General features: G+C 37.6%; 1 protein-coding gene across 11 annotated transcripts in view; it reads right to left on the reverse strand.

The window, feature by feature from the left end:
• Nucleotides 1-13,974, reverse strand: part of NT5C2 (5'-nucleotidase, cytosolic II) — a 146,070-nt gene that overhangs the window by 54,144 nt on the left and 77,952 nt on the right. Inside the window, exon 1 of one of the 11 annotated variants that reach the window (XM_025467074.3) lies at nucleotides 9,757-9,930. The exons of 7 other annotated variants lie outside the window; for them this stretch is intronic. In XM_025467074.3, coding sequence (XP_025322859.1) covers nucleotides 9,757-9,770 — 14 coding nt within the window. In that variant the 5' untranslated portion in view covers nucleotides 9,771-9,930. Of the gene's footprint in view, nucleotides 1-738; nucleotides 1,016-8,384; nucleotides 8,409-9,756; nucleotides 9,931-13,974 lie in introns of those variants that run through there. 3 more of the 11 variants (XM_049103571.1, XM_049103570.1, XM_025467075.3) reach the window with 3 other exon arrangements.

Below are 13,974 nucleotides of genomic sequence, written 5' to 3' on the forward strand. Positions count from 1 at the left end.
GTCTTCAAAAGAAACAATCTCTTGGCCTCAAACTAGTCACTATTCTTTACTGTTATAACAAAGAAAGTATTAGGCACCGTATCAATTAAAAGACTGGGTCACAGTCCCATACTTAAAACGAAAGATCATAACTGCTTGGAGAATTCAAAAATTTATATTGGTCCCAGGACCTTGACTGTCTTTGCCAATGCCAACTTACTTGTGTCACTTTTCTAAATTATTAACCAGTAGAACACACTCCGCTGTAGAGCTCCACTTCAAGAATGTGAATACATTTGTGAAATTAACCTCCTAAAGTTTACTTTAAATAAAGCACAAAGTCTCCACAAAGTATGACTGACCTAAGCATCCAACCTTAAAATGCAATTATCAGACAGAAATTCCTACCTATTAAGACTTGCAAGTTACAGATTTGAACATTAACAAGAGAAACAATCTTTAGGAAATACATAGGCGCACTATAAAACCAGGCACAGATTTTGACAGAGATAATTTAACAGCTTTTACTATCATATCCCAGCACAGCAAAGCATAAAATTTAAAGAAATTCTATCAAAGTAAACATACATCTTAACCTATTTTAAGTTAAAGACTCCGTGCTTTAAGAATAGCGATTTAATATCTTTACACTTAAGGAACATGAACATGCAATTTACTACATTTGGAATTTTGTAAATAGCAAACACTTAGTGGTTTTGAGATTTAACTCAATAATTTAGTAATTTAAAGCCGCATTACCTCATCTGTCACTGGTTGCCGTTCTGCAATGTGTGAAACTATCTGAGTCAATTAGTCCTTGAAGTCACATAACAAAATTCTTCTCCAAGAACCCAGTATAACTTTAACCTAACTTTAAAAAGACGTTTTAGTCTGAACCAAGCCCCTCAACGGCATGTATCTTCTGAGACAGTGTTGGAGAAAACACCTCTGTGTCTAATTTAACTTGTCATTGGATATCACTGTTGCTCCACACAAATCCATTTGGAATAGAGTTTCTTTGGCGATGGTGAACTTTATCCCTAGCTCCTCCTCCTGCCTAGAGTCACAATTTCCTGGCCATGGGCCCAACAACAGTTACTGCAACAACAAACGAGACTAAAGCTACAAGTATAAAATCTTCTTGGGGATGTTTTGGTTATGGATTTGTGTAACAATATACTCAAAGCTCGTTGCAATCAAACAGTTACAAGTGCTTTTTCAAGAGTGCAAATTTAGATTACGAACCAAAAAATATCTGAGTATATATGTTTACTTAATAAAAATATGCTATAATGTGGATTTCTAATTGAAAATCTTTTTTTTTTTTTTTTAATTTACTCATGAGAGACATAGAGAGAGAGAAAGAGAGAGAGAGGCAGAGACACAGAGGGAGAAGCAGGCTCCTTGCAGGGAGCCCAATACAGGACTCAATCCTAAATCCCGGGATCACGCCCTGGGCCGAAGGCAGACGCTCAACTGCTGAGCCATCCAGGCGTCCCTCTAATTGAAAATCTAATTTAATATCTTTCTCCCCAAACTCATTTCTTTTCTTCTTTTTAAAGATTTTATTTATTTATTCATGAGACACACAGAGAGAGACAGAGAGAGGCAGAGACACAGGCAGAGGGAGAAGCAGGCTCCATATAGGGAGCCCGACGTGGGAGTCGATCCTGGGTCTCCAGGATCAAGCCCTGGGCTGAAGGCAGCACTAAATCGCTGAGCCACCCGGGCTGCCCCCAAACTCGTTTCTATTTCTGCTTTTGGCACTCTCATTTTACCACTCAACCCTAAAATCTGGTTAATATCTTTTAACTCTTTCCTCTCCCTCAAATCCACATCTCACATGCCTTCATTTAAATTTACAAATGTCTATGGAAACGATCTTCCATTCAATTCATACTGCTAACAACTTGTCCAGGTCCTTATTAATTCATTAACTCTTTAGCAATCACCTTTCAATTGCTCTGCCTGCACACTAATAGACAAATTGACTGCTTTGAAATACTGCTACTCAAAGTGTAGTATATAGTCCACAGACCAATGCTACATACAGAAAATGCAAGTATTTAGAAACTTTTATAGCAACTGTGAAAATTTTGTTTGTTCAATGTTAATAATAGAAAACATAGGGGTGCTGGCTGGCTGAATTCCAGAAGCATACAACTCTTGGTCATGAGTCTTGAGTGGTGGGTACAGAGATGATTTAAACTAAAAAATAATTTAGACTTAAATGTCTTCGTTTTCCTAGTAATTCATTTTTACATATTTTATAAATGCAGCAATTCGAAAAGACTGGAATGAAAACAAAAAAACTGATCCCCCATCACTGATAGTTTGAGAAGCACTGCCCTAAAGCCCAGCTCCAAACATGTCATTCTCCTATTTAACAACCTTTAGACATTCCTCACTACTTACCCAACTATACAAGTCTGTGTATCTTCAAGGAGTTCAAAGCTTTTCATCATCTTTCCAAAATCAATTTTATCTCATATTGCTCCACATCATGTACCTTTTGCTCTAATAATCAAAATTAACTACTTGCTATTTCCTAAAGTGCCCTGAACTTTGTTTATGCTGTTCCCTATACCTGAAATGTCCTTCTCACTTATCTCTAATTTTTTTTAACACACAGCAATATCAAGTGATTTCTTCAAGAAACTATTCTGGCTGTGCCATGGAACTATCTGGCAATGAAGCTTCTGGGTCTCAGATTATTTTTCTACTTAATGAATGAGATTATAAAGTTGTGATCCAGATGAGTGAGAGGTTTGAATATTCAAAATCCTTTACTTTGGCACATGGCATATTTTGGCACATATAGAAAAGATATGGATAGTTCTCTTATTCTTTACTGGATTATAAACTTTGAGACCAGAGTTTATTGCCTTCCCAAAACCTAACATAGGGCCTTGTAAAGAACAGACACAATATTTAACGGAGTACTGGGCTTCATTTGGGGGTAGAAAATTTTTCTAAAATTAAGAGAGTGGTGAGACACCTGGGTGGCTCAGCAGTTAAGCGCCGGCCTTTGGCTCAGGGCATGATCCTGGAGTCCGGAGATGGAGTCCCACATCAGGCTCCCTGCATGGAGCCTGCTTCTCCCTCTGCCTGTGTCTCTGCCACTCTCTCTCTCTCTCTGTGTCTCTCATGAATAATCAAATAAAATCTTTAAAAATAAATTAATTAATTAAATTTTAAAATAAAAACTAAAAAAAATAAAAATAATGGTGCTAGTTATACAACTCTGTGAATATACTAAAACCACTGAATTATTTACTTTTTAAAAGAGTGAACTGAATAGTATGTGAACCGTATTTCTATAAAGTTATTTAAAAAACATAACTGCAAGACCTCATTCTGCCTCTCCTTCAGTAAAAAAGTATGCTTGGCAATATAAAAATATATAGGTAAGAACTTTCTAATTTATGAAATGGATTCCTAAAAACTGAAATTCAAATACCATGGATATACAGACACAACAAAACATTTTGGACTAATTTTACAAAAGAAAAAATGATTTAAGTAGCATTAGTTTTTGTTTTCATAAACTTCAGCCAATAATTTAGTAATTTGTCTGAATATCTTCTCTGAGAAACACACTCAGGAAGGATACATTTTATCACACCGTGCCAAGAGAACAGCAACCTGTGCTTTTAACAGCCTAACAACATGGGTGCCTGAGTGGCTCACTCAGTTAAGCATCTACCTTCAGCTCAGGTCATGATCTCTGGGTCCTAGGATTGAGGCCTGCATTGAGCCTCACATCAACCTCCCTGCTCAGTGGGGAGTCTGCTCCTCCCTCTCTCTCTCTGACCCTCCCCATCTCGTGATTTCTCTCTCTCTCAAATCTTTTTAATAAACAAATAAAAGTTTGAATAACAAGCATATTATCATTTCTAAAGTAAAACATGAATTAAAAAAAAAACATGAATTAATTATAATACTAACTTTTCTCAAATACTCAATATAAAAATGTTCCAGTGAAAAGTAGTATACTATGGCCACATGTATAGAACAAAATAAAAGATGATTAAAATTTAACATGCCATCAATTGTAAAATTCACCCATATTAGATGCCACTAAAAGTGGGGGGTGGGGGGTGGCAGCCCAGGTGGCTCAGCGGTTTAGCGCCACCCTCGGTCCAGGGCCTGATCCTGGAGACCGGGGATCAAGTCCCATGTCAGGCTCCCTGCATGGAGCCTGCTTCTCCTTCTTTTTTTTTTTTTTAAGATTTTATTTATTTATTCATGAGAGACACAGAGAGAGAGAAAGAGAGGCAGAGACACAGGCAGAGGGAGAAGCAGCCTGATGTGGGACTCGATCCTGGGGCCCCAGGATCATGCCCTGGGCTGAAGACAGCACTAACCACTGAGCCACCCGGGCTGCCCCTGCTTCTCCTTCTGCCTGTGTCTCTGCCTCTCTCATTCTCTGTATAAATAAATAAATAAATGTATAAATAAATAAATAAATAAATGTATGTATGTATGTATGTATGTATGTATGTATGTATGTGGGGGGGTGCCCAAGAAAATTTAGAACCTCATAAAGCTAGGATATCACAGGGCTATACCCATAACATGAGGAAAAAGAAGAAATAAATCTGCAACACAGAAGAAACACACAAGAAAATCTGTACATCTCAGTCCTAACACAGTCTAGGGCAGGGGAAAAACCTCCCCTTGAGGATCTGAACAGTCATGTAGTAGGTTTGTGGTCTGAATTTGCACTACTAGGATGGTTAATATTGCCCCTAGGTGACTAAAAGAAATAAAAGTATCTGAAAGAACTCGACTTAATTCTAGGTGGTATACTGCTAGATGCAGCCCAACTTCAGAGATGTTTAAATGTGAAAAAATGTGTATAAAATACTAAGCATACTGATCACACTATCCACTCAAGCTTTCAAAGCATACTTTAAGGAAAAGACATTAAAATTCTTTTCACCTTCTTTCCCAAATGAAGGAACTGCAGTAATGAGAGCAGGATGGTGGGGAATAAAAGACTAGCAAATGTAGAATACACAAAATAAGGGAGAAACTGAAGACAGTATCAGTACTTCTGAATATAAATTTACTGTTTTAGAACCTTGATCCAATTAAATATAGATTTTTCCAATTCCTTTTTTCCTATTTTCCTCAAAGTTCTTTTTTACTTTTCCTCCACAATTTTTTTTAAAGATTTATGACAGAGAAGTGGTGGGGGGTGAGGGGGAGAGAGACGGGGGTGAAAGGGAGGAACACAACCAGATTTCCTGCTTAAGCATGGAGCCTGATGTTGGGCTAGATCTCAGGACCCTGAGACCATGACCTGAGCCGAAACCAAGAGCCGGAGGGCTTAACCAACTGAGCCACCCAGGCCCCTCTTCTCTACAAGTTTTTAAAGACCAGTGTAGGGATGCCTGGGTAGCTCAGCGGTTGAGTATCTGCCTTCGGCTCAGGGTGGATCCCGGAGTCCTAGGATTGAGTCCCACATCAGGCTCCCTGCATGAAGCCTGCTTCACCCTCTGCCTATGTCTCTGCCTGTGTCTCTCATGAAAAAAAAAAAAAAAAAAAAAAAAAGGCCAAATGTATAGAGGATAATTTATAAAATGCAGTAAAATACAAAAGTTGAATTTTGTGGAATAAAAATGAAAAGAAAATATGATTATCTGATATTATTAGGTTAATTTAATAATTGTACTGACTGTGGGATACCTGAATGGATCAGTGGTTAAGCGTCTGCCTTTGGCTCAGGGTATGATCTCAGGGTTGCATGACCCTCGGGTTCCGGCATCAAGTCCCTCATTGGGCTCCCCAAAGGGAGCCTGCTTCTCCCTCTCCCTATGTCTCTGCCTCTATCTCTCTCTATCTCTCATGAATAAATTTAAAATCTTTTTTAAAAAATTGTACTGACTGTGCCAATAATGGAAAAGAGGGGCCAAAATCTAGAATTTAGGGGAGCCTGGGTGGCTCAGTTGGTTAAGCCTCCAACTCTTGGTTTCAGCTCAGGTCATGATCTCAGGGATCCTAGGATCCAGCCCCAAGGCAGGTTGTGTACCTAGTAGGGAGTCTGACTCTGCCTTTCTCTCCTTCTCCCTCTGTTCCTGCTGCCCCTCTACCCCCCTACTTGCCCTCTCCATAAAGAAATCTTAAAAAAAAAAAAAAAAAAAAAACCTAGAATTTAATATAAATGATAAAACTCATATCCTAAAGCATCTATTTCCCCACGTATATTTCCTTGGATAAGAATAAACAGTAACACAGGGCACCTGGGTGGTACAGTTCATTCTCCAACTCTTTATTTTAGCTCAGATCAGGATCTCAGGGTCCTAAAATTGAGCTCTGCCTGGGGCTACATGCTAGGTTTGGAACTTGCTTAATATTCTCTCTCTCCTCTGCTCCTCCCCTTGCTTGCACTCTCTCTCAAATAAATTAATAAATAAACAAAACCTTAAAAAAAAAAAAAAAAAGCACTACCCCAACTGTTTTCTCTTTTGCATTCTCATCAGCAATACATTTCAGCATGAGGCGCTCCACATTGTCTTTTTAATTTTAGTCATTCTAGAGGGTCTACACAATGGTATCTCATTGTGGTTCTATTTTATTTTTTTAAGATTTTATTTCTTTATTTTTTTGACACAGAGAGAGAGAGAGCACAAGCAGGCAGAGTGGCAGGCAGAGGGAAAGGTCAAGCAGGCTTTTCATTGAGTAGGGAGCCAGATGTAAAGCTTGATCCCAAGATCCTGACCTGAGCCAAAGGCAGATACTTTTTTTTTTTTTTTTTAATTTATTTATTTATGATAGTCACAGAGAGAGAGAGAGAGAGAGAGAGAGGCAGAGACACAGGCAGAGGGAGAAGCAGGCTCCATGCACCGGGAGCCTGACGTGGGATTCGATCCCGGGTCTCCAGGATCGCGCCCTGGGCCAAAGGCAGGCGCCAAACCGCTGCGCCACCCAGGGATCCCCCAAAGGCAGATACTTAACTGACTGAGCCACCCAGGTGCCCCTCATTGTGGTTTTAATTAATATTCCCTAAGGACTAGAGTGTCTTTTTTTTTTTTTTTTTTAGAGCATTTTTTCAAGTGCTTATTGGCCATATCCTTTTCCATGACAAATATACATTCAAATCTTTTGCTCATTTTTAAACGGGGTTTGTCTTATTATTGTGCTGTGAGAATTCTTCATACATTTTGGATATAAGTCCTTTATTAAATATATACATGTATTGAGGATATCTTCTCCCAGTCTGTGCCTTGTTTTTTCCTTTTCTTAATGGTATTTTTCAAATAGCAGAGTTTTGTTGTTGTTGTTCATATGATACACAATTGATCAATTTTGACTTTCATGTTATATATTTTACCTAACAAATTTTTAGGTAATGCAAAGTCACAAAGATTTTTGCCTACATTTTACTTTTTATATTTATATTTAGGTCTAGAATCCACTTATCATTTTTTATATGTGGTTTGATAAAGGTCAAAGTTCATTTTTTCCCCTATACGAATGTTCAGTTCTAGCCATTGAATTACCTTGGCCTCAATGCTGAAAATCAATTGACTATAATAAATGTGTGGGTCTATGAATTCCTTATTAGGTTTCATGATCTGTATATGTTTGTCCTTATACTAAACCACATTGTCTCCATTACCATATGTTTACTTTAAGACTCAAGTATAGGGACTCCTGGTGGCTCAGGGGTTGAGCATCTGCCTTCGCCACAGGGTGGGACCTGGGATCCAGGATCAAGTCCCACATCGTGCTCCTTGCAGGGAGCCTGCTTTCCCCCCTCTGCCCGTGTCTCTGCCTCTCTTTGTGTCTCTCATGAATAAATAAATTAAAAATCTTAAAAAAAACAGACTCAAGTATAATTTTCGGTGATTTAATATAATAATCTTTTCCTATTACTGTAAGAAAAATACTTCATAGATATCAAATGACTGTACTACATGTCCAAATATCACACAAAAACTGTGACTAGAATTCTTTTCATACAAAGTACAAAAGTTATCCATTTATTTCTAAAGACAACAAAGAAAAATAAAATCTAATTTCATTTATATGATCCATGCATCTCAAATAAACTTGCTCAGACTTGCCTGGCTGGCTCAGTCTATGGAGTGTGTGGGACTCTTGATCTCAGGGTTGTAAGTTCAAGTCCTATACTGAGTGTGGAGCTTATTTAAAAAATAATAAATAAATACATGGGCAGTAGCTACTGTTTAAAAAAAAAAAGAATTTGCTCATTATCTATTTAGACAGTATGGGAATTGCCCCAACAGCTCCTAGAAATAAAGCTAAAAGAGTATCTTAGCCCTTATGGTATCCTTTGGTTTGTACAGATCTTTTTCTAACTAAGCAATTCTAACACATACTTTACCATAGATGAAAAATTAGTACTAATTACTTTCTAAGAATTTTGAATGTACCTAGAAATATAGTTCTTGGGATGCCTGGGTGGCTCAGTGGTTGAGCATCTGCCTTCGGCTCAGGGCGTGATCCTGGGTCCAGGGATCAAGTCCCACATCAGGTTCCTGTAGGGAGCCTGCTTCTCCCTCTGCCTGTGTGTCTGCTTCTGTCTCTCATGAATAAATAAATAAAATCTTAAAAAAAAAAAAAGAAATATAGTTCTTAAATCTACAAACGAGCTTTATAAACAACTGTGTGTACAAGACTGACAAATCCTACCAGCATCTATGATAATCTTTATCATAAAAATTGTTTAATTGCAGGTTTATAGCTAGTGCTAGAAGGAAAGAAAACATACAAACCCTAAAGAGGCAGTCCTTTCATAATTTTTACATTTAAAGAAACCTCAAAATTCTAGTGATATCATAAGAGGTCTAAAAATAATATAGAATTATTATGCCAGTGGTTGTTCTCTTTATTCAATAATGAGTTTTAAAATAGCAGTAAAGTGGGTCAATTTTGTTTTGGTCATAATCAATACATTAGATTAAAATAAATTATAATAATGGGGCTCTGAAACTACTCCAAAATTTCTAATAGAACAAAGAACTAGAAAAAGAATTAAGAGCTTCCAGAAAATCAAAATTAAATTTTACTACATTTTTGAGATCTATGTCCTACTTAATCAAAGGGAATGTCTGTCTGAAATTAATCAGGTCCAGTTGCACTTAAAGGTTAGAAATGAAATAGTATGCAATCATTAAGTTATATGTCACCTATTACAGTGGTAACAAAAAGAGTATCGGACTCTGTGGCATAGGAGACAATAATACAGAAACAATGAAAACCTTAACACAAAACTATTTTATATTGTAAAGTAAAAGGAAATAAGAGATTCTACTCAAAATTACTTTTTGCTTAACACTCCCCAGAAACAAAATCACAAGCCGCTTTTCACTTCAAATCTTTCACATCATCTTCCAAAGGTACAAATTAATTGCAAATACCTTTGAGCTTTTAACTTCACTTATTTCTATGTAAAATTCTATGTAACAGACACCACTGTTTGTTTCCAATATTCATAAACACTTAATAAAGAAAAACAAAATGAGTTTACCACAGAGTAAACAGAGAGTGCTTAAGGCTCACTAAATTCCTATGAAGAGTATCCATCCTCAATGCTGTCTTTCAAAATAGCAATAGTTACTTTACAGTAGATTACATGTAAAACATTAACAATAATGTAAGCTTTCGGCTAAATTTCTTTCAACCTCTCCCTCTCTACCTTCTCTGTCGGACTGGTAACACTGCTTATTAATCTTCCAATTCACAGATGACTAGAACATCTCTTCACTGAGAAAAATGGAGGAAAAGAATAATAAACTCACTTACCCTTCCTTAGACATTCTCAAAGATCTACTTCCTCTGGATGAGAATACAGGATCAACAAACAAGCTTCACTGATCTCTTGAGAACTGTAGCTCATTTGTTAAAGCACAGAGAACTCAGGCCCTGAGAGGCCAAACAAATTCGGGCACAATGCCGAACCCTAACCAGGCAGTATCTCAGGGACCAATAACCTTCACTTTAAATACTTGAAAACCTAAGAATAATAGAAAAAAAAATTGGAGGGCAGAAAAAATAACTAATGGCCTGAAATGTTTAAGACTGGCCAGTTTAGAAAGGCGACAATCCAAATGGCAAGTTCCCCTAACAGACAGGAATCGTTACTGGCAAACACACAGAAAAAGCAAATTTACCCCCTAATGAGGCCTGCCAATAGTGCGCAAACAATGTGAGTTTCACAGAATGGAGCGGCCCTAGTCAGTCCAAATCATTTTTAGTTTACACTGGGAGAGGAAAAAAAAAAATCAACAGGATAAATAATACCATGTTTTAATTTTCAATTTAGTTATTTTCACCCCCTAGAAAATGAACTACAGAAGGAAGTATTTACATACTGATCATTTTACAGGAGGAACATAAAGTATTTACACACTGAGGTCTTCTTTATCATTAACTGCTTTTAAGTAAAACATCTGTGTTCACAAATGTTTTACTCAATTGCCTAAAATTTTCAGCTTATGTGGAAAGCAATTTACAGATCTCTGGCAAATGGGGGATATATCCAGAAGATTCTAAAAGTTAATTCCAAATCTCAGAGCAAGTTGAAGTTTGAAAGAAAAACATCTGCAACATTCCTGCCTCCTGACCAATATAATGCATAGGGATTATGCAACAAGGGGAGAAATAAACAAGGGTGTTAAAGTCTAAGAACACTGAAATGGCAAGCAAATCCCCCTACTGGTGATTCAAATTAAAAATATACATATCTTAAAGAAATACTGTATGAATTAAAACTTTAATTAAAGAAAATTTATCCTTTAAATATCACCTAAATATCTTACTAAAAAGGTTTCTATTAGTTATTAAAATGTTTAGTCATCAATAACTAAAAGCTGTGTATCTGAAACTAAAATAAGTGTATGTTAAGTATACTTGAATAAAAATTTTTTTAAATACAGTGCTATTAAATACTATACATTTCAAACTAAAATTATTTTCAGTTTATTTAGAAAAGCAGTGTGGAAGGAGAATGAGCACTGGAACAACTAAATTCTAGCTTCTCCGCTTTCTGGCTCTGGCACCTTGAATAAGTTACTTACCCCAAACATCAGGGTTTTTTTATCTATAGAAGAGAGATCACATCTAGTAGGGTTACTCTGTCATTTTTGAGCACGCAAAGAACTACTGTAACTTCAGGTGTGGGGGTGCAGGAAACCAACCGGTTGCTTGCCAAGCATTATCTCACCAAAATATCTCTGGGGAAATTTTTTTTAAATCCAATTCTCAAATTGTACATGAATCTGAAGGACTTTTCACAGGCTCTCCTCAAACTTAATTCAATAAAAGAATACAAACAATATGGAAAAATGATATAATCCTTAAGACTGCCAATTTCCCATGGCTTCCCTTGATTTTCAATATGTGGCTCAGTGTGGTAGAAGCAAATGTAATTACGAGTTTAAGGCTTTACTACTTGCAAAGAGAAAGCAAAATGATTCTCACTTGAGCAAAAGGGCATACACACTTACATGAGCTTCCTATGCAAATAATAATGCACTGAGATGATTAGCTCTTTCAAACTCCATTCATATAGTCAAGAAATATTCACTGAATCTCTATGTGTCTGGTACCCATAATACAAAGATGAATATGGCAGTCCTTGATTTTCGGGAGTTCAAAGTCTAATGGAGGAGACCCACTCATAAAGCTTTAAAGTAGTGTGTTGGATGCCTGGGTGGCTCAGCGGTTGAAAGGCTGCCTTTGGCTCAGGGCGTGATCCCACTCTCCCAGGGTCCCACATCAGGCTCCCTGCATTCAGTCTGCTTCTCCCTCTGTCTATCTCTGCCTCTCTCTTTGTGTCTCCCATGAATAAATAAAATCTTTAAAAAATAATAAAATTTAAAAAGTAGTGTGCAATTACAGTATTAGAGATACGCACAACAGAGAGATGCATCTATATTCTCTTGGCTGAGTCTTTTTTTTTTTTAAGATTTTATTTATTAGACACACAGAGAGAGAGACAGACAGACAGACAGACAGAGGGAGAAGCAGGCTCCATGCAGGGAGCCTGACAAGGCCTCGATCCCAGGACTCCAGGATCATGCCCTGGGCTGAAGGCAGGCGCCAGACCGCTGAGCCACCCAGGGATCCCCTTGGCTGAGTCTTACTAAAGGACAAAACGCCCAAGTTGTTTTTTTTAAACTGACATTGTGTACTGGGCATCTGGGTGGCCCAGCTGGTTAAGCATCTGTCTTCATTTGGCTCAGATTGTGATCCCAGGATCCTGGGATGGAGCCCCTCCTGTGGGGGCTTCTCCCTCTCCATCTGATCTGATCCTTCCCCTGCTCATGATCTTGCTCTCTCTCAAATAAATAAATAATCTTTAAAAAATAAACTGACACTGTGCTAAGCACTTTATATTATCTCATTTAATCTCAAATAATTCTATGAAGTATAAATCTTCCCAATTTCACAGATGAGAAAAGATTACAGGAGTTAAATAACTGTGATTCTAAAGAAATTAAACAGAATAATGCAAAATGTTAACCTAAGACCCGGGCTCTTAACCACCATGCTAAAGGATTAACAGATGTTAATCAGGCTCAAAGAAAAAGAGTGGGTGGAAAACATTTCAACAGAAGTGTTACTATGAATGAAAAGCAGCACAGCAGACATGATGTGTGAAAAAACCCTAGACTCAGTTCAGAGTTAATGGAATACAGAGTGGAGGAGGGGAACTGCTCAAAATGAAAAGTGGAAAGAAAAGAATCAATCTCACAGGGCCTTAAATATTAGGTTAAGGGGCTTAGAATTAATCCCATTGCAAAGAGGATGTGATGCCCCTGAAGGTGTTAAGCAGGGTGATAATATGATTTAATAACAGATTTGGAGGCACCTGAGTGGCTCAGTTGAGCATCCAACTGTTCAATTCAGCATAGGTCTTGATCTCAGGGTCCTGAGTTCAAGCCTGACGTGGAGCCTACTTTAAAATTAATTAATTAATTAATTAATTATAAAAAATAAAAATAGATTTGAAGAAAATAGGCAAAGCAAAGAGATCTATTGGGGATTACTATAAGTAATCCAGGACAATGAGGACCAGAGCCTGGACTAGTATTATCAGGAATGAAAAGACTGGAATCTACAAATGACTAAATGCACATGTATGCATGCATATATTTTAAATGTATTGAGAAGTTGGGGTGCCTGGGTGGCTTAGCTGGTTAAGCGCATAACTCATGATTTTGGCTCAGGTAATGATCTTGGGTTGTGGGATCAGCCCACATTGGGCTTCATGCTCAGCAAGGAGTCTGCTGGAGATTTTCTCTCTCCCTCTGCCCTCATCCCCCTTCACACATGTGCACTCTTTCTCTCCCAAATAAATATTTTTCAAAAAATAAATAAAGGAGATCCCTGGGTGGCTCAGCGGTTTCGCGCCTGACTTTGGCCCGGGGTGCAATCCTGGAGTCCTGGGATCGAGTCCCGCGTCGGGCTCCTGGCATGGAGCCTGCTTCTCCCTCTGCCTGTGTCTCTGCCTCTCTCTCACTCTCTCTCTATGTCTATCATAAATAAATAAAAATAAATCTTTAAAAAAATAAAATAAAATAAAATAAAAAATAAATAAATGTATTGAGAAGGGACTGCAAAGATGATCTCCAAAATACTAATGATGTTCACCTATGAGAAAGAGGAGTGAGGGTGAAAGGGTAAGTGAAGGAGAACTTCATATTCACTCTTATATTTCCATACACTTGATTACTGCACAGCAAAAATTTACTCAGATATCACCTAAATATTTTTAAACACTGTTAAAAAATAATTAAAAGATTAAAATTTGGAATTATCATATGAACTTCTGAATGGATGTATTAACAATTAAAATTCTCTTTTTTAAAAAAAATTGTATTTATTATTCATGAGACAGAGAGAGAGAAGCAGAGACACAGGCAGAGGGAGAAGAGGCTCCGTGCAGGGAGCACGACATGGGACACAATCCCGGGTCTCCAGGATCACACCCTGGGCCGAAGGCGGCACTAAACCACT

This window comes from Canis lupus, chromosome 28 (assembly GCF_003254725.2).
Source record: "Canis lupus dingo isolate Sandy chromosome 28, ASM325472v2, whole genome shotgun sequence".
Classification (NCBI taxonomy): domain Eukaryota; kingdom Metazoa; phylum Chordata; class Mammalia; order Carnivora; family Canidae; genus Canis; species Canis lupus.